This window comes from Vulpes vulpes, chromosome 5 (assembly GCF_048418805.1).
Source record: "Vulpes vulpes isolate BD-2025 chromosome 5, VulVul3, whole genome shotgun sequence".
NCBI lineage: Eukaryota > Metazoa > Chordata > Mammalia > Carnivora > Canidae > Vulpes > Vulpes vulpes.
Window position 1 is genome coordinate 104714668 of NC_132784.1, and position 21028 is coordinate 104735695.

The 21028-nt window shown below is 46.0% G+C and overlaps 1 protein-coding gene across 4 annotated transcripts in view; it reads left to right on the top strand.

Annotated features, from left to right (window-relative positions):
* The first annotated feature begins 2784 nt into the window (after positions 1 to 2784).
* Positions 2785 to 21028, top strand: part of TGFB2 (transforming growth factor beta 2) — an 82252-nt gene continuing 64008 nt past the window's right edge. The window contains exons 1-2 of one of the 4 annotated variants that reach the window (XM_025991310.2): positions 2827 to 3861; positions 18581 to 18664. In XM_025991310.2, the coding sequence (XP_025847095.1) occupies positions 3516 to 3861; positions 18581 to 18664 (430 nt within the window). In that variant the 5' untranslated portion in view covers positions 2827 to 3515. Of the gene's footprint in view, positions 3862 to 18580; positions 18665 to 21028 lie in introns of all 4 variants that reach the window. The other 3 variants (XM_025991312.2, XM_025991311.2, XM_072759549.1) reach the window with 3 other exon arrangements.

A 21028-nucleotide genomic window follows, 5' to 3' on the forward strand; every position in this document is an offset into this window, starting at 1 on the left:
CAACCAACTGATATTAGGGACATAAGTGTGCATGTTTATGTTGGGTAGGGTTGTCAGAAGAATTTAGTGCTTACATTGTTTTCCTAGAAGTGATATAGATGGACTTTGGCTAATCTCTCCATATTCTAATCTGAATCCACTTAACTTCAGGTGAGTGTGTGTCTATACCAGGGAGGCTGGACCTATGTCCTCAGTGGAGTATAGTGGCAGAGGTGACCAGCCATACTCCCAGGCAACATCTTCAGTCACTAGCTCTAGTTTGCACGTCCTGCTCTACATTCTAGAATTGCCTCAGATGTACAAATATTACTTTTGTGTAGAACTGATTATTGCAGTTCTTAAACAATGCAAAGGGATGGCAACTGGATGAGTTTCAACTGTTGAGTCTGGAGGAAAACTAGCCCCACAGTAGCTTTTCTTGATTATATTTTGCTTTGGCTAATAGAACGGCAGCTGGTTGTCCATCTCTTTTCAAGCCACTTCAATTTGAAACCGGCCTCAAGGAGAGGAAACTGCTAATGCTGATTTATACATAACTCTCAGAAGTATTTGGAAGTGGGTTGGAACAATCTCTTTATTTCAGAGTTTTCCCATGTGTCCTAATAGGTAAAGAATTCCATGTTCAAGGGAGTTTAGAATATGCTAGGTTAAAAGGGCTGAACAAGTTGCTTTTGTTTTGTTTTTTTTTCTGCAAGATTTTCAGAGCTTTTAACATGATAATGGGAATTGTGAATCTGCAAGAAGCAGCAGGGACCCATTATCTCCCAAACTTACTTCTCTGTGGAGTCTGTGTTTGTCAGACATGTTCTGGTACCGGTTTACATAGGGCACCTTAGAAGTCTGTGGTGGGTAAGGACACAGACAATGCATCCTGACTGTAAAATCCATACCTACTTTCTAGGGTTGTTGTAAACAGTGTGTGTGTGTGTGTGTGTGTATCTTACATAGTGTAATATGTGTTAGCCACTATTAGGACTATTTATTCAACTCTTTACTAATGATATAGGCCTCATCCACATGTCAATTTCCAAAGTTAAAGTTTCTTCCTATAATAAAAGACACATCTAAACTAGGGAATAATATAGAGGCTTTGAGTTTGGGGGAAAACTCAACAGAGTTTCCACTTTAAATCATCTGTCTAGTCAGTATGGCCACAGTCATGACGAAACGAAAATGTTGACTTTGAGTAACTAAAGGTAAAAGACAAAGGGAAAAGTGAACAGTGGCAAGAATCACTCTTGGACTCCTCTAATGGAGACGAGATTGAAATAGAAAATGTCAAATACTGTGCGGTGTACAACAGTAGACACCAAACACTTTAAAATTCCAGCTTCCTGGATGTATGCTATGGAAAGAATGAAGTTGGTTGCTAATGTCTAGCTGAGGAAGAAGGCGAAGAAGAGAAAGCCATATGAAGAAGGGGCCCCGGGCAGCAAGTTAAGGTATTCACTCTTTCGCTGAAACGGTGAAACTGGTAAATGTACTTCATTCTCTAGATAAATTAAAGACGGAGGTCTGTTTTCATGTTTGCAGCAGTTCACAGTCAAACGGAGGACTCGACTGTAAACAACAAACCATAATAAGTAAGCTTCAGGATGGAGGTACTGGCACAGTGTTACGGGATCTCAGAAAATGATTCCACTAACAAGGTAGGAGGTGAATCTTAGATTGGAAGCAGGTCTCAGGGTTGGGGGGTTTCCTAGTAAACTGTTCGATGCTCATTCACGTAAGTGTGTATGTGTGTGTACAGTTCAGGAGGGAGGACGATCTAGAGCAAGTGATTCCGTTTGGGAGGCTGTGAGTGAGCCACACTAAAAACGGGAGGCTTGATAGCTTGTCCTTCACCAGACGGGTCCAAGATGACTATATAAAGTAAATACCATAAATCACTGTTGTCAGGGCGCACACTCCACCTCCTCCCTCCCTTCCCCACAGCCGTCCTCATTTCCACACCCCCTCAACGGTTCAGGGAGAGCTCGTGGTCTAAGTAAACGAGAGGACTTCTGACTGTAATCCTAGCACGTCACTTTGTTGAAGGCAAACACGTGGTTCAGAGAGAACTTATAAATCTCTCCTCCCAGGCAGGATCGTGATGTTATCTGCTGGCAGCAGAAGGTTCGCTCCGAGGGGAGCTCCAGGAGCTCCCGACGAGAGAGGGGGAGAGAGAGAGAGAGAGAGAGAGAGAGAGAGAGAGAGGGAGGGAGAGAGTGGGAGGGAGAGAGAGAGGGAGAGAAGGGAGAGAGGAGCGCGGGCGCAGCCCGGCAGAGAAGGGCAAACGGAAGAGCGGAGCAGGAGCGCAAGTGACGGCGGCCGGGCAGGGATGGAGACCTAGTATAACGGTCTAGGGAGCCAAGGAGGGGTGCCCGGCTGCACGAGGGACGAGAGGGGCTGCGTCGGGGCGCCAAGCGCCCACCTACCCGCAGCGAGAAAGTCCGAGCGGGAGAGAAACCAGGAGCGGGTGGGAGCGCAGGGGCCCCCGCGCAGCCCCTCAGGAGTAACAGCCTCCCCAGGCGGCGCGTCCCCGGGCCGGAGGCGGCGGCGGCGGCCGCTGGTCCGCGGCGGGGTTGGCGTCTGGAGCGAGCGCAGGAGGAGGAGCGGGAGCGGGAGCGGGAGCGGGAGCGGGAGCGGGAGCGGGAGCGCGGCGGGAGGGAGGTGGAGGCTGCACGCGGCCGCGAGCGCCCGCCGGGGTGTCGGCCCCGCGCAGCCCGGGAGCAGGACCGCCGCCGCCGCCGCCGCCGCCGCCCGCGCAGGACCCGCCGCGTCCCGGGCTCGCCCCCAGCGCGCGCACACGCGGGCGCGCACACCCGCTCGCACCCTCGCGCACTCACACACTCGCACACGTGTGCGCCCTCCGCTCCGGCGCCGCGGCTGCCCGGCTCCCAGCGCCGCAGTGGAAGGCAGGGCCGAGCCGCTCCTTCCTTAAGTACCTGCGCTGCCGCCCGGCCGGCTCGGCGGCCCCCCGCGCCGCGCTCCCGGCGCCCCTCCCGCCCGCTCGCCAGCTGCCAGCTGCCAGCCCCGGGACCTTTTCATCTCTTCCCTTTTGGCCGGAGGAGCCGAGTTCAGATCCGCCACTCCGCACCCGAAACTGACACACTGAACTCCGTTTCCTCCTCTTAAAATTTATTCCTGCCTAATAGCCACTCGTCTCTTTTTTCGCCCCCCCCTCCCCATCTCGTCGCTCCAAGAAAACTTTTTCTTGCTCCCCGAAGTTAGGGTTCTCTCTCCCCATCGCGTGTTAATATTTCCACTTTCGGAACGACCTGCATTTTCTTTTTAAAGGAATTCCAGCAAGATACCTTTTTCTCTCGGACGTTGACTCTCGACTGTTTGCAAAAGTCTCGCATTAAAAAAACAACAACAACAAAACAACAACAAAAAACAAAAAAACAAAAATTTACCTGATCTCTACTTGAGACTTGTTGGTTTCTTTTTTTTTTTTTTTACTAGTTTTTTTTTTTTTTACTTTTTTTTTTTTTTTGGAAACTTTTTCCACCTTTAAAAAGAAAAAAAAAAAGATGCACTACTGTGTGCTGAGCGCTTTTCTGATCCTGCATCTGGTCACGGCCGCGCTCAGCCTGTCTACCTGCAGCACGCTCGATATGGACCAGTTCATGCGCAAGAGGATCGAGGCGATCCGCGGGCAGATCCTGAGCAAGCTGAAGCTCACCAGCCCCCCGGAAGACTACCCCGAACCCGAGGAGGTCCCCCCGGAGGTGATCTCCATCTACAACAGCACCAGGGACTTGCTGCAGGAGAAGGCGAGCCGGAGGGCGGCCGCCTGCGAGCGCGAGAGGAGCGACGAGGAGTACTACGCCAAGGAGGTCTACAAGATAGACATGCCGCCCTTCTTCCCCTCGGAAAGTAAGTACCGCTTCTCGCTTCCACCCCCGCCGCCGAGCGCGGCCCGAGGCCCCCGGGGCCGCCCTCCCGCTCCGGGACCGGCCCGCGCTCCCCACCCCCGGACCTCCATCCCCCCTCCCGGACCCCCATCCCACCCACCCCTCCATCTCCATCCCACCTCCCATCTCCATCCCACCCCCCCACCTCTATCCCACCCCCCATCTCCATCCCACCCCCCATCTCCATCCCACCCCCCCACCTCTATCCCACCCCCCCCACCTCCATGGCAACCCCCTCGACCTCTATCTCCCCACCCCCATCTCCATCCCCCCACCCCCCGACCTCCATCCCACCCCCCCACCTCCATCCCACCCACCCCCCCATCTCCATCCCACCCCCCCCACCTCCATCCCGCCAGCCGGGGTCCTGAGGACGTTAGGCTTGCAGTCTGCGACTCGCGCCTGGACTTTTCTCCTCGCGCCCGGGTCCCGGGGAGCGTGAGGCTCTGTCCCTCTCCTGCTGGCCCCCGAGGCCCTCTCCGGGACTCCGCACCCCGCGCCCCGCCCGCCGGGAGGCGCTCCCCGGGGCCGCGCGCAGCCGGGGCGGCCCGGGGGCTTTTGCTCCCCGTGCTGCGGGCGGCGCACTGGCGCGCGAAGGGTTAAAGCAAAAAGTGGCTCAGAGCTAGCCTCTCCGGAAGGCGCCCCTTTCCGGGCCGACCTATCAGCGGGTTCCCCCAGCCTTCCCTATTGTCTCTAACGCCCCTAAGCCGTGTCAGCACCGCCCAGACCCAGGCGGACCGGGAGACCCCTCCGGACACCCCTCGGAGCCCCGGGCCTGCGCCCCCGAAGGCGCGGCTCGTCACCACGTCCCCTCCGGAGTTCACCTGGCGCGCTAGGAGGGGGGACAGCCTGGTTTCTGACGGTGTCCCCCAGGGCTTTCCTTCGCGTTATTTTTTCAGGGTTGGCTCAGACCTGTCTTCTTAAGCTCCTGGTGGAGCGGATCCTTCTCCTTAAGGGGGTTCCCGTCTATCTTTCTCACCCTCGAGCCCTGGGCTCCCCGCACTTTCTTAGGCTTCCTTGCAGTTATTTCGGTGCATTCCTAAATCTCACAGTAGAAGACAGCCGATTTTTTTTTTTTTTTTCTAAACTGGCTTCTCTAAGGGCAGTGTCCTCAAACCCAGCTGGCATACAGTAGCAGCGGGAGTGATTTATCGTGCAGTGGTGGGGGGGTGGGCGGGGGCGGTAGGGGAGTGGGGAGGGAAGAGGACAGTTAGCTGGGAATGGTTTCCAAGTTCTTAAGTAAAAAAAAAAGAAAGAAAGAAAGAAAGAAAAGCAAAACAGAAGAAGCATCCAGTGATACCTGAGAGGGTTAAATACCAGGAAGAGAAGAGAGAGAGAGAGAAAAAAAAAAGCTTCAACATTTGCGTATTCCAAATCCCAAGTCATAAACTTTTCATTGGTTGCCCATTTCTCCCCCACCCCCCTCCCTTTCCATGCCCTATATACTTGCTGGCTGCCTTCACAAAGTCTCTGTGTCTTGCCTAAATAGATAATATGGCCATCCTAGTCGTTTTATCCTAGAGGTTCTAATTGCAGGGTGCCCCCCTTTTTTCTTTCTTTCTTTCTTTCTTTCTTTCTTTCTTTCTTTCTTTCTTTCTTTCTTTCTTTCTTCTTCTTCTTCTTCTTCTTCTTCTTCTTCTTCTTCTTCTTCTTCTCTTCTTTCTTCTTTCTTCTTCTTCTCTTCTTCTTTTTAATATTTATTCTTAGTTTGACAAGCCCTGGTTCTGTGACTTGCCATGTCTTGTACTTGACAGTCTCCGAATGTCAGCCCCTGGATCTAGCGCCAGTCAGTCTCCCTGGCCACCTTTCTTTTTTCCTGCACCTTCTCTTCTGGTTCTAGAGCAGAGCAGATGCGGAAGGTCCTGGCAAGCAGGATGGTTTTATTATTGTAATTAAGCACAGTCCACAACGGGGGTGACACACAGGGCCCCGGTTATTCCCCTCGGGAAGTAAAGCTTTCTACCTGGGGTGGAGCCAAGGAGATATTAGGAAGGCAAGTTCACTGTAATTGGTCCAGAACAATTGAGACCAAACTGAGAGTTGAGTCACTTTGCTTTCTCAAGCACGTGTATCCGTTCCACTGCTATTTGGGCAGGCGGGCAAGTTAGGTTATATAGAATCTGAACTGTGTTTACCTGCGGAAGTTGAAGTGAGTTGCCAGCACTTTTACAACACTCCGGAAGTCTGATCTCTTCCTCATCAGTACACAGGTGTGGAGAGAGCCAGTTACCCAAGGGGGTGTTGTTGCTTCCTTGATTCTTTGTTCTTTCGGGCACACCTCAGTCCAAAGAGGCGAGGTGATCCAAGCCGGGATAATGATCATCCCCAAACTGGAAAAAGTCAGTTTGTTGGGATTGCACAGGGTGTCATCTAAGATCAGGCTGTGGCTTCTCTTCTCCTTCCCACCTCCAGCCACCAAATAGATTAAAAGCTCTGCTAAGTGCAGTATTAAAAAAAAAAAAAAAAAAGTATACTATCAGTTTTCATACAAAGAATACTGGCTTCTATGGAAGTTTAGGGGCAGAAAAGCATACTAAGGGCAGATTGGATACTCCTGTGCAAGACCTGTGGATAATTTTATAGAAAGTAGGTTAACTGATTTTCCAGCACTTTCTAGTTATACTGGAATATAGTGAGCCCTTCCAAAAAAAAGGAAGAAAAGAAGAAATCACTCCACCATATTTTTAAAGAGCAAATTGAAAGTACAGCATTGGCTTATAGACCAGCTTTCCCTCTTTAGGACTTTTCCGCCCAACTTTTAACTCGTCGCTGAAGTGGCTGTAGGGAGGGAGTGTGCCTGTCATTTCTTGCAGTGAATCCGGCAAGGGTCATAAGCCCCAGAGATGAAGGCATGGGAAAGATCACTGGTTCATTTTTTACCACCAACTTATTAGCGTTCGGGGAGTGACTTCAGCTCAAATATTACAAATATGCTCTAATTATACTCAATGAGCTATATATCATTACAGATCGCTGATAGCCCTTTGTGGGACATTTTATACAGTTCAGACTACATATTTTTAGTAATGTGGAGATTTAAAAGTAAAAATATAAGAGATATTGTATATGCCCTCAGGCATATTTTGTTTAAAATATTATCCTTGGCCTAGTATACTGTATAAATACAGTAAATATGAATAGAACTGGCCAGGTGCCAATCTCCTAGGATGGATTTTAGTCAAGAAGGTATTTATGGGATATAAATAATACTGTGTCAACATTTAAAGAAGGGGTCTGATTAGTTTTGAATTTATTCGTATTGATCTTTTCACATGCTGTTAGTTTAAGGCTCAAAGTGGAGTTATGCTAAGGTTTACCGATGGTTTACCCAGTGGGCATTAGTGGACGCTCTAGTCCTTTTCACAGGCCATCTGAAGTTCAAGGCACATCTATTTGAAAGACACTGCACAAAGCTTTAGAAATCTTGAGAGGGATTCCATTGACTAGAGTAAGAATCCAAATGATGGACAGTTAAAATCTGTAGAGGCTTGGACAATCAAAAGAAAAAAAGAAAGAGAAAGAAAGAAAGAAAGAAAGAAAGAAAGAAAGAAAGAGACAGAAAAGTTTCATTTTCTATCTTTCTTCTCACTTTTTTCGCTGAAAGAAACCAGGCAGTGTCAGGGTTCTAACAGGTGGTGATTTTGCACCCCCACCCCCACCTCCCAGGAAACCTGTGGCAATATTTGGAGAGGGTTTTGGCTGTCGTGACTAGGGTGGTAGGGAAGGGGGTGTTACTGGCATTTAGTGGGTAGAGGCCACGAATTGTTGCTAACCATCCTAGAATGTACAGGATGGGTTCCTTCCACCCACCACCACCACCACCATGCACATCAAAGAGTTGTCCAGCCCCAGATGTCGATAAGGTGCATGTTGAGAAGCCCTGGTCACCCTGCTATTTATGTTGGGTTACTGAATTTTGCTCAGAGTACCATCTTAAAAGCAATACCCTAAAAATAAAAATATCTGTATGATCAGAAGATTAAAATGAATAGAAAGATAATCAGAAAGTTACCTTCATTAGATGGGAGTATGAATTGGACCATTTTGCGGGGTGTATACTTTTTTATTATGATCTTAAAACACCTAAATTGGAAACCTCAAAACTTCCCATTCATTTAGCCTAAATTATGATGTTGCCCCACCCATCGGTAACTTCAGTCCACAGCACTTGTGATGTTAGTCAGAACAGAGGAAAAAAAAAAAGTGAGGAATTGTCTCGGATTTTCCTTGCAAGGAAACTAAACAGTACATGGTAATGAGGATTGGAATCTCCAGTCGAGACAACCGAAGAAAGTAAATAATTGTGTTGGTTTATTCTATCATATTGAATTAGATAAACCAAAATATACAGCCTGAGACATCACAACGAGGTTCCCTGTGTAAGTGTTTCACACGAATGTTAAGCATTTAATAGCAAACAGTCTCCTTTTCTATTTCCCCTGTCATTTTCCAAGTAAAATCGTGGAATGTAGAATGAATACGGATAGCACTATGGTTTTGGAGAATTCAACTTAAGATTCTGTTCGTGGACATGTCCTTCTGTATACAGATTGCCGGACTATTGGCCGGTTGCCCAATGAAGGAAAATATTAGTAATTGCTGGAACGTAGTAGTATTTTTGCTTTATATCCAGGGATTTTATTTTTATTTTTTTTTTAAAGATACTCTGTGAGGACATGTGAGAGAGAAAGGATCAAAGACAATCGGATTTGGCCCCTTGGCTTGCACGGTGATTGAGTTATGAATACACAGCAGACCAGACTTCAGTTCCTGAATTTTTATTGTATCATCTCTTGTCCTAACTCCAGTGTCCTAACTGTGGTTCCAGTAAACTTAGGTCACATTCTTCTTTTAGGATTTCCTCTCCTTTCCTTCTCTTACTTCTCAAAGACTAGGAGGAGGATAGTGTTTGTAACTGGAGGGGTTGGGCAGTCTTTGGTGCCAAGCCAGCCCCGCTCGCTGCAAGCCCGTCTTGCAGAGTCTCGGTGCCCTGGAGACTGACCTTCGCGAGGCCTGAGGGGCAGGTGGGCACCCCAGGGACCTGGCCCAGGGACCTGGAGCCCTCTGTGTCTCCACAGCGACCCCTGGGGTCTACTCGCGGAGCTGCACTTTCTAAATTCCGACTTTTCCCTGGTGAGAAGATGCTGATGTAACCTAGTCGCAGCATCTTTCATATAAAGATATGAAAGAATGACAGATCATTTTTCCTAGAGGAAACAGAGATGCGAAAAAAAAAAAAAACAGCTAATGACTCACTGTTGATCCCACATCAAATCTGGGTTAGCACCGAGGAGGTCACTGACTCCTAGGCCTTCGCCCAGAGATTACAACACACTTTAGGCTGCATTTTTAGAAGGTTAGGGAAACAGAGTGGAGGAGCCCAGCCCTGGGCGACCCCCGGGTGGGCCTGGGCCTGACTCTGTCCCCTCCCACCCCCCCATCCCCACCCTCTTCCCATCCCTGGCGTAAGGTGAGCAGCCTTAGGGCCAAGAGGCTGCAAGGAGGAGCTCTGCAAACAGCCTTTTCAGCTGTCTTGATGTAGCATTTCCGGTCCTGACGGATCCTGGAGAGAGGATCTGGATTTGCCAGATGTGCTCGCTCTCCGCAGGCCGCCCTCTCTGCTGCAGGGTGTATTCCACTTTGCAGATTCGGAACAGCTTGATGCAATGTGCCTCTGGCCCAGATCAACAAATGTTTCCATTGTCATTTTGAAACCATATGGTGTACTTTTTTTTTTTTTTTTTTAATATTCTTTAAACAAAGATAGTTCTGAACCCAGGAATTCAGTGTTCTCCAGGTATTTTAAATTTAATAACAGGCTAAGGATTCTTTGATGGGTTTGTTTAGACTGAAAGCTTGGCCTCCGTCATTTGTTTAGGAGAAATTCGCTGCGACTGCCCGAGAGAGGTTGGCTGGTCGTTTGTTTTGTTTCTTTTCCAACCTCTGGTATCGGGAAGTGGGTTTGGAACTGCCATGCACGGTGACCACCACCTTGCTTCCTGGGTCAGCTTGGTGGCCTTGGCTCTGCATCAGACTCCCCCCTGATCTCTTCTCCACTGCCTGGGAGTTGCCTTCTTCTCCAATGTTCTGGAATATCTACATGCAGGACAGTTGACTTCACTTAACCAGGCTTCACTTGCTTCATTTGCTTCACTTACAGAGATGAGGAAGATACCTGTTTCCCAGGGTTGTAGAGGATTCAGGATGACATGCTTAAAGACGCACCTAGCTCTGCATGTGGCACTTAGTAGGCCTTCCTGGCAGCTATTATTAATTGAACCTCAAACATCACTGATTTTAAGAGGTGCCATTATTTCATGTACTGCTTACAGTTAATTATAAGGTGCCATGAGTTGTAAGACACATTCAGAGGAGGTATTTTAGAGATAGTAAAATGTGATGGAAAGTGATGCTCTGGGAAACACTCGCACTAGCCTGGAATATCATGGCACTTCATTCTTTTCTTTTAAGTTCTGCTCAGTGGATCTACTTCCCTTGCCCACTTGTATTGGTCTTCAGGTGACCTTTGCCACAATGAGACTGGGAACAGAGACTGGAGGGGCTGGTCACCTACCATGTCTAGTACTAGCTATGCTCATATAAGAAGGCCTTGGGAATTTAGACTTCTTAGATAAGATTTCGGATTTCTTTAGACAATATCCAAGACCTTTCAGGGTCTGGCCACTCCTTTGTCAGCCCCACCTCTTGCTAAATCCCACCCTTGCTAACCTAAACTCCAGCTACATCACCTTTTGCCTTTGCCCAAATGGGTCATTTACCTTCGTGCCTCCAGGCCTTGGTCTATGCTGTTTCTTCCACCTGGAGATCTATCTTTTACCACCTCTAAACATCGTTTCAGGTTTTGTCAGATGCCAAAACCTTTGATTTTCCCAGTCACGTGAATCAATTCATCCTCCACATTCCCACAAGACTGATACTCATCTCTAAAGCAGCCTCTTCTCTTTGGCTATCGGTAAAATCTAGCTGTGTTCCAGCTCTTATCTTCACTGGTTTGTAAATTGCCTCAGAAAAGGAGCTGACTCTTATAGTGCTTGATGCATCATATCATTGTGGTTACAACAATACTGGGTTTCTCATACCTATATATTTCCTATTTCTAGTTTTACAGATCACGAAGAAAATCATGGTGAGAATAATGATGGCAGCTAACCTTCACTGGGTGCTGACTGTGTCAAGCATAGTCTCGAGTATTTTATGTGCATGTCCTCACTGATCCTCACATGCAGCCCTGTAGAGTCCATACTAGTATTTTCCCTATGACATCTGAGGACTTGGACATAGCTATTTCTATCAGAGATGGCTTGTTGAAAGTAAGGCTCTTAGTTAATCGAGGCCCTAAAATAGAGACCAGGGAACAGAGAGCATGACTTTCCTTGCCCTCTTACAAAATGATGGACTGCAGCCATGCAAGAGTGGCATCTCCCCTCTCCTACCAGGAATTACGTTCTTAGGCTCTGAATTCTTTCCCTACAAAAGGCAATATACCTCCAAAGCCTTGGATACAACCCTAGGTCTTTTTACCCTACCTTTAGCACATTCAACTTGTCTCACTATATTTGGGTGATACAAAAATTATGATTTATCAGGTCCCCAGTGTTGGTCGTTAACTACAACCATTTCTTCACTAAAGTTTTGATTGATGATGGCTTCATCTTGTCTCTTTCGGAGAATTCATTTATTTGGGAAGGTAGGCTGGTAGTGGTGCAATGAGCACAGGCTTTGGAGCCATATAGACCCAGTAAATAAAAGGAGTATAAATAAAAAGGAATGGGACCAAAAGGGTCTTAGAGACTGAAGGGGAAGAGATGGCACCAAAGGCAAGATGTCTTGCTCCAGACTACAGCAATTGTTAAAAACTGCTCTTGTTTTAGTTAGGAGAGAAGATCTATACTTCGGTGATAGTAAAACATGGGAAATGTGTAAAGTCACATAATTGTTCATGGAATGAAAGAAGCCCATGTGGACATAGTGCAGAGTGAAGGCTAGAAGCATATAAAACATAAAATTATGTGGAGGCAGGATATCTGCCCTCAGAAAACTTTTCTATCTAGTAAACTTTAAGAGCCACTGACTGGTAATATCTACCCCCTGAATTAAAAGCAGGAGGTCTACGTAATGTATTCCTCCTGGCCAGAGCATCTCGCTGTGCATGCTCAGTGCATTCATTTCAGGTTTGATATTTTTTGACATCTCAAGATGTTACCAGTTGTTCCAAGGAGTATATGCATTTTTAGGGAAAAAAAATGTCTAACTTATTTTAACTGATTTCTCTGAACATACATATGACTCCCACAGCATTCACCTCTTTATCTTCTTCAGTTATAAGGCTTAAAATCCAGCAAAGGAAGGCGGGGATGTTGTTCCTAAAAGGATAACGTATAGAGGATGCTGCTGAGTAATGTGCTTCTGGGCCTGGCTCAGCCCTTTCTCACAGGTTTTCGGTCTCCCCCCCCCCCCCGCCCCAGCCCCCACCTCCCCCAGTGAGAGACTGTGGAGAAGGAAGCCAAGCCATTTGGAGTCAAAGCTGAGCCAGGTCAGGCAGCCAAAGTTAGACTGTGGTGGACCTCATTTCACCTCCATAACCAAGCACCGGCCACAAGGATTTCTTAGCTGTCAGGTGATTGATTTTAAAAAAGGCCTTCGCAACACAATGACATTAGGGAGTAGAAGTCTCAAAGAGGAAGATGGATGACAGGAAGAGGAGAGCGTGGTCAAGTGTCACCACAAAGGGTTTGAGGAGGAAATGAAAACGTGGGAGGTGATAGCAGAGAGGAGAGGCCACACTAGGCCCTGGGTGGTTGTTAACGGTGCAAGGCGTTCTCTGTGTGAGGTAGCATCCAGCCTTTCTGGGGCCATTTCATCAGTGTAAGAAAACGTTGCTGTCCAAGAGGAGTTGAGTTGACTGGATTTAGCATCTGTTGGAAGGAGGGAAAGCCTCCTGGTGCTGAGAAAGCTATTATTTGTGGACCAGGACCATCCCTTCATTCTCTCATATGAGCCCTTGGATATGTTACTGCCTGACAAGTCGGAAATGTAGGGCTTCGATAACTCCTTTAACCACAAGGATTTGAGGAACTCAAGGCTAATGGAAAATGCTTTCTGGAGGTGGTGAAGCTCAAACCTGAAAATAGTTCCAGTGCATTTCCGAGCTCCCCAGGCAGCTGTCTGCCCTGCTGCTGGCATGTTCCCCACGTTTCACAGCAAGAGTGCCACTCTTCCTTCAGGCTCTCCTTGCTGCCCGTATGTTGGTGATTGGGAAGCAGGCTATTCCTGAAGTGAAGACACTGGGTTTCTGAAAGAAGAGCCTCAGAGCAGCTATTTGAGAATATGACTGCTTTTTTGCCTTTTTTTTTTTTTTTTTTTGGATTTTTTTGGAAATGTTGTTTATTTCAGGAAATTTTGTAGCATCTTTCCAGTCTCCTGAAAGGAAGAGAAAAATGTTGTGACTGAGACCTTGGCTCTGTTCATTTGGCTTTCCCTATCTAACCCACACCACACTGACAAATACCACATCTGTCTTGACAAGCTAGTTCACAAATAACTGCCCATTCATAACTTGAAGTTGTTGTAAGAATTCTTATTTGTTACTTCATCTTGTGGACAGGAATGCAAAGTTGGGTTTTGGGACAGACACTGAAATGACCACAGGTTCAGAGGCCTTTGGAAATCTATATGGAAGCATTATCTAAAAGACAACATTGCACATTTTTTTTTTAGTGTCTTTTAAGAGCACAGAAATATTGATGGTTGGCAACACATAAATGGGAAAATATCACTTGTTTTTTGAGTTTTGGATTCATTTCAGTGTTGATAATTCAATACTTTTTTAGACTAAATTCATCAGAGATTATTCTTTCCATACCAGACACAGCAGTGACTTTGTCATTCCTTCCATTTGGGGGTTTGGCTCTTCTTCGGTCATTTATTTTCCTATCCATTGGCTTAATCTCATTTTCACTTCTGCTTTGACATCTTAATGACAATACCATTGAAGTTGTTGCTACTTGCTTTATCATAAACTCTTACAAGTAAATTGCTGGCTGACAAAGCACCTCAAAGAGTAGATGACTTATTCAGATTCCACTTTAGGAGAAGGAAAAAAAAATCACAGATGGAGGATTTTTTTTTGTTTTTCACAAGATAGGTTACTTGATAAAGGAACTGTCCCCTTCGAGGTCTGTCTGGGCTTTCTGAGGGGAGATGTTTTCACATCTGAGCTCATACCTTGGCATCTGAGGCTCTGGATGTTAATGAGAATGGAACAGAGGTGGGAGTGGGCTGGGGTTCCTGGCTTTAAACGGGAAGTAGCCTAGCAGAACTGAAGCTGAAATTTGGCCGGCTCCTCAGGTTCTGAAGCATCTCACCTTGTTCAAAACTCCTGCTGAGTTGAATAATAGTTTAGTCATTCACTTGTACCTCTTCATAGTATAAAGCCTTAGGTTGTTAATGGAAGGTGTGTTAATGGAAGTTACTGGTCAGATCTATGAACTAAATCCTGAATTGCTGCTGTTTCACCCACTAACCTTGTGCTTTTCTACCCCTTAGAATGAGGTGGCTGGTGCTAGTTTATCTTGGAGAGAGATATATTTCAGAAGAATTCCACTGTCACAAAATATCACCATCATCAATGAAACTATGTGTAGAGAGTCATGTCTAATTTCATTAATTCTTTGACACTACTATCCAGATTCTAGAAAGAGGGTCTTGAGGCAAGCTGACCCCGAGGCATTATGTTTTTGGGATCAGCAGTTTCCCCTTTTTCAGTAACATTTGCTGAGAATTCTCTAAGTAAAGTAGAAACTCATTGTAGTGTGTGTGTTGGGATGAAATGATAGTACCCACTGTTGGAGCTCTGCAGTCCTGAGAGAAAGGTTTGGAGGGATTGAGGCGGGGACTAATCTGACACAGAGTTTACTGGAGCATTTGTAATGGCAGTTAATTATGTTTACAATATCACTGCAGCGAGAAAGCCTTTATCTCTTCCTTATGGACACTTTCACACGACACAAAACCCCTACTTACAGAGAACAAGTAAACCTTAGGAAGGGCTGATTTTTCCCTGATCCACCTGATTGAATCAAGGTCAAGTGAGATTGTGTGAAAGGCCTTTTAAAAAATATTTTATTTAAGTTCAATTAATTAACATAGAGAGTGTTATTAGTTTCAGAGGTAGAGTTCTGCAATCATTGGTTGCATAGAACACCCAGTGCCCTCCTGAATGCCCATCACCCAGTTATGCCATCTGCCTCCAACCCCCTCCCCTCCAGCAACCCTCAATTTGTTTCCTAAAGTTAAGAGTCTCTCATGGTTTGTCTCCCTCTCTGCTTTCATCTTGATAAAAGGCCTTTTTGAAGCAATAAGTCACAAATGCCTATATCAAAGGTTCTCACATTTTACCATGCAAAAGAGACCCCTATATCCCCAGTAGTGCTTATTATAAATGCAGATTCCCAAACCTTTGTCTCCTACCCTCCATCCAGATTATGATTCAGTAGTGTTCAGGTGGGACCCAGAAACCTGAACCCTTGATGAGAAGGCCGGGTGATTCTTAGGTAGGAGTTCTAAAAAACACTCTGGAAACACTGTTCATTTTGTTTTGTTTTGTTTTGTTTTGTTTTGTTTTGTTGCTTTATTTCTTAGCTGTGTCATCATGGGCAAAATGAACCTCAAAACTTTTCTAGTTAATATCATAGTCTTTTTTTTTTTAAGATTTATTTATTTATTTATTTATGATAGAGGGGGGAGGGGGCAGAGACACAGGAGGAGGGAGAAGCATGCTCCATGCCGGGAGCCTGATGTGGGACTTGATCCCGGGACTCCAGGATCGCGCCCTGGGCCAAAGGCAGGCACCAAACCGCTGAGACACCCAGGGATCCTCTTAGTATCATAGTCTTATAGACATTTTGTAAGTTGCTCAGGCAAAAACTTTAATTCCAGGACAGTTTCTATCTTACAACTTATGCGAGTGGTAGCCCTCCACTATTAGCGAATATCCAAGTACTTCTAAAAAGAGTTATTTCTCTGAAACTAATTGTCTTAGATTTTCATAGGTTTTCACATTTTATTTATTTTTTAGAAACTGACTTCTAGCAGTTATCCTCTTTTTTTTGTTTTGTTTAAGATTTATTTATTTATCTGAGAGAGAGTGAGCACAAGCAGAGAGAGCAGCAGGCAGAGGGAGAGGGACAAGTAGCCTCCCTGCCAAGCAGGTAGCCCAATGTGAGGCTCGATCCCAGGACCCTGGGATCATGACCTGAGCCAAAAGCAGACGTTCAACTAACTGAGCCACCCAGGCTCCCAGTTTTCACATTTTATAAAGCATTCCACATATACCAAAGCCTCACTGTTCTAAAAAAAAATGTATTCCTATCACAATGCCACTTGACTGATACAGATTGTTGAAATTGATTTAAAAAAAAACAAAAACAAAAACAAAAAACTAAGAATTGCTTTCTTTGGCCTACATAATCACTGGTGGCATCACATATATCTCCACCCAATTTTCTGTCTTTACTTCTGAGGCAATAGATTGACACCAGAGGGCCCTGTCTTTTTTGGCCTTGTTTAAAAACAAACAAACCAACAAAACAAAAAAAAGAAAGGATTTTAGTAGTGCAGCTTTATGGTAGGGTAAAAGCAAACCAAAGGGGCATACTTGAGGACTGCTTGCTGGAAATTGCCGATGACAGTAGTTACCTCGCCTTGGTCCCACCCAGACCTTCCTGTGACCCGGGTGACCTGGAGCAATCTCAGGGATCTGGATTCTGTTAGTGGAACTGTCCCTCTTCTGCACCACAGCATCCACTGGCCTGAAGAAGGTGCTGTTTCCCAGGAAAAGGAGTTAAATCCCCCCAAGAAATGCACAGGGCCATAGTTTGAAGAAAAAGCATTGCTAACCAAGTGACTTACCCTGCATATTCTTTCTTTCTCTGGTTATATTCTTTGAGATTTTTATTTAAGATAACTTTCAGCATCTCTCGTTAGAGGTCAGATATGAATGAGAAGATTTTGTTTGACTTGCTAATCTTGTGACAAACAGTTTATACCCAGAGTAGCTTCCTGTCTTTGCTGACTTGGTTATTTGAGGGCATTTTCTCCCTGTTAAGGCTGTGGAGAGCCTCTAAAAATAAACAACATAGTTGCTTATTGGTGAGAACATATGTGAGCAGATGTCAGCTGGTAACAGCATATGGTGGCAACATGAGAGCAGCATGTTTCAGAAACGTGATGTTGAGCCTTCCGCTTTCATGCCTCAGCAGGCCATCCAGTGTGCCATAATCTCAGTGAAAGAGAGTTCTGACTGGGAGGTGTGTCCCACAGAAGTGTGAAAGCATGTCACAGGGGTCTTGTTAGTGGGTTAGAGATGGTAAGTTACAGGGTTTGGAAAAAGTCTTTCCTATCCGTTTTCAAATCGAGAGATAAAAGGCACATATCTGTCCCCCCCCCCCCAAAAAAAAGAAAGAAAGAAAACCATGCACACAAACCCCCCACCCTTACCCACCCCCCACCCCCCAAATTGAGAGAGGAATCCACAAGATCTTTTGTCTTTTGTCAAACAAAGTCTTCAAGTCCGGTCTGAAGAGTGGCGGTGCTTCTTCTGGAAGACATGCCCTAGATGAATGAATGGAAGGTGCATGGATTTTAAATCTGTGTCAGGAGCTAGGGAAGATGTACATCCATACTAGGCCTGGAAGCCAGTCAGGGATTCATCTATCAAATAAGTTATATGACTAGTATTATCACATCTCTCGATCACCTTTTTTTTTTTTTTTGCCAATCTCTTAAATATATCATCTTATTGTGATCTTCTAAAAACCCTCAGGGATAGCATTATGTAGGCTTCATTTATAGGAAACAGAGGCTTGGGTGAATCCAGGCACTTGGTCAAAGATTCACAGGAAACCAGTAACAGAGCAGGAGTTTCACTCTACATCTTCTTATGCAAAACTCTGTCATTGACTCTACCCCAGATTAGAACACTCAGCAATGTTTTCCCTTCAATTGGAGGTATTTTGGGGTGTATTTTCTTTTATAAGAATATGGTGGGCAATATACAAGATGTAGTTGCTGTTACTTTAAAGAAATAAAAGTTCAAAATTCCATCATGTAGTAATCCATCCCGAGCAGCCCTAGATTTTTAAACTGTAGCTGAGCAGCCCCAAACCAAGATACACTTGGATTGTTGACACATTAAAGAAATTTTCATTTGTGGGTTAGGAATGGTGATGGAGGGGATGTTTTAAGGAAACTGAAATCTAGGCCAGCCCAAAGAAACCTTGAGTTTTATTCATAAAAGGTAGGCTGTCTTTTGTCAAAGGAGGTCAAGGCCTTTCCTGTTCATCTTTGATGTAAGTCACGGTATTTATTTTACCGTTTCCGTGTATAAATTGTACATTGTGATTTTGATGCTAGAGCGTTTTAAAGGGAAAAGGGAAAAGGGAATTCAGGAGCCTGACTGGTGGTTAAGGGATGTCAATAGATCTGGGACTGGAATCCAGAATCCCTCCTAGATCCTTGGTCCCTGAGTAGCAGAGACCTTATATGTGTGGGGGATATAAGTACATTCGGAGAGCCCTCTTCGACTTTGAATCTTTGTATAGCTCTGTGCAAGGCATCGCCTCAGTAAAATAGCTAATGACTGTGCTTTTTAAAACTCCTAGCTGTCTGCCCAGTTGTTACAACACCCTCTGGCTCAGTGGGCAGCTTCTGCTCCAGACAGTCCCAGGTGCTCTGTGGGTACCTTGGTGAGTACACTTGTCTGCTTTATACCTCATTTGACATAGTGATATCAAGTCCATCTTTAGTGTCTGTCTCCTTTGGGGAACTTGTCCAAGGCCAGAGAGAATTCTGGAATGCAGCCTTGTAGCTGAACAGACAGAAAGATTTCCCAAACTTTTAGTCAGTAAATGATGACTTGATTGCCGTATGTGAAAGAGTGGGCTATGGGTACACGAGATATGTGCTCCAGGGGTGACAGAGTGGTCTGAAATACAGATCTGCTGACCCCCATGGAGGATGCTCTCTGGAGGGTTGAACAGTATGGCCAGAATATCAGGGGTCCCTTCTGGGTGTCTTTTTATATATATGTTCTCATGCCTGGCATACAGTAGTTGCTCAATTAATGTTTCTTGTACTGAACTAAAGGGAAAGAAGGAGCTTTGCTTTCCTTTGAAGTTCTGGAGGGAGGCCTGTGGGAAAGTTGCCATTATTTATGACCTTCGTGTTGTCATTTCTGGGTTGCATGAGAATGGATTGTCATGGATCAAGCCTTTGGCTGACTGGACCTGGGAGCTTGCCACTTAGCCTTGACCCTCAGAACAAGTGCATACCCCTCAGAGCCAGCGCCACGGGTCAGGCCGAGGAGCACAGAAGCCAGAGTTCTCAGTGCTTTCTGATTTGGAACATTACTCGATTCAGTCAGCTTTTATTGAGAGTCTACTGTATGCTGAGCAGTGAGCTCATAACAAAGAATAGCCTTAGTTGATCCTGATATTTAAGAACTCAGGGGCCCAGGTGTCCCTGATCCATGTTCAGGAAGAGATGACATAGACTCACAATCCTGGTGTTGGTTTACTCACATTTTTTGAGACCCTCAAGAAGGTTTGGATTATACTGATGCTAAATGTGGGCAAAGGTCCCAATAGGGACAAAAGAAATGTTTTTATTACCTTAGTAGATATCTGCTTCACTGGTATATCCTACTCTGCAGTTTACCATGCCCGACCTTGCTTCTTCGGAACCAAGGAATGAAGGATTCAAGTAGTTTATTTACAGTGGCCTAAGCTGGGTTTCTTCATAAAAGAACAGATTCTATTGAGAATATACATTTATTCTCATGGCTGAAAGTGGCTAGAAGCTGCCATGTGAATAAAGAGTAAAAGGTTTAATCCATGCATTTAAGTTTCCCTTTTGTGAGACGGATTTTATTTTGTTTTCATCCTCTATGTTTATATTTTATTTCACTATCTAAACCAAGGATTTAATTGTCTGACTTTTTTTCCCCACTAGCTTTTTGGAAAAGAAAAGGGAAGGGGATAAGGGAAGGAACACATTTGTTGAGTCTCTCCTATGTCCCTGGAACTCACAGACACATCATCCTGACCCTCCCCATGCTGGGGGGTTGGGCATGGCTGGGATGACCATCCCCACATGTCAGGAGATTGTGACTTGGAGAGGAAAATACCTTGTCCTGGGTCATAGCACCAGGGGGTGGCTGAGCCAGAATCCGAATTCAGGTCTGGCCTCGATGCCCTCCAACCAGACCACAGACCCCTGGACTTTCCGGCCCTCCTTTAGCTTTCCCTTTGCAATCTTGTCCCATTAATTTTTTAAATTATCTTAGAGACCCCTTTGGATTCATTTCCTTTTCATCTTTTCTTCCCGTAGTAAACAAGTCGAGAGGCCTACCCTGGTTCTCTGTGTGGTTTTTCTTCTCAGACACTCCTCACTTGGGGTTATGTTCGGTCATTGAATTGCTGCAAGCCTCCTTCCTTCTTTGGTGAAAAAACACTGGAAACCCACCCTGCCCTTCAGTGAGTCTGGGAAAATCAGGAGTGTCTCCGAGGGTGTGGAAGGGAGATAGGGCCCAAGCTCCATGCAGATTCCCGTACAGCGGGAGGCCCTTTCACCCCACCCAGCTTCCAGGCCTGTGGGAAAACCTGCAGACCCCTTTCAGACCTTCCATGGAAGACCGCTGAGCAGTGGGGCTCTGCATTTTCTTTTTTTTTTGTCTCTGTTCTTAGAAATAGTAATTGAGTAAAAATGTAAGTGAGTGGATGCCAGGGGGCAAGTGTCCAGGGTCAGGGTGAATTTCTCCATGCTGAGTGTGATTCTGAGCACTCGTTAAGTGGAGGCTGGCCTGTGCCAAGCAGCTCGAGGGCCATCCCTGTCACCTTGCGTGAACCGCCTCTCCATTCCAAGGAGATGTTGGGAGCGGCTGGAGGGAGCGCAGGGCCTGTGGCGCCTCTTGCTGTTCTCACTCTCTAACCTGGGTGTAGTTGATAACTCCGTGTTCTGACACCCATGATTGGACTGGCAGCGCTGATGCTTCATCAGCTTTAAATAAAATCCTCTGGAGGACGGAATGGTCCTTGCTCCCCACAGCCCAT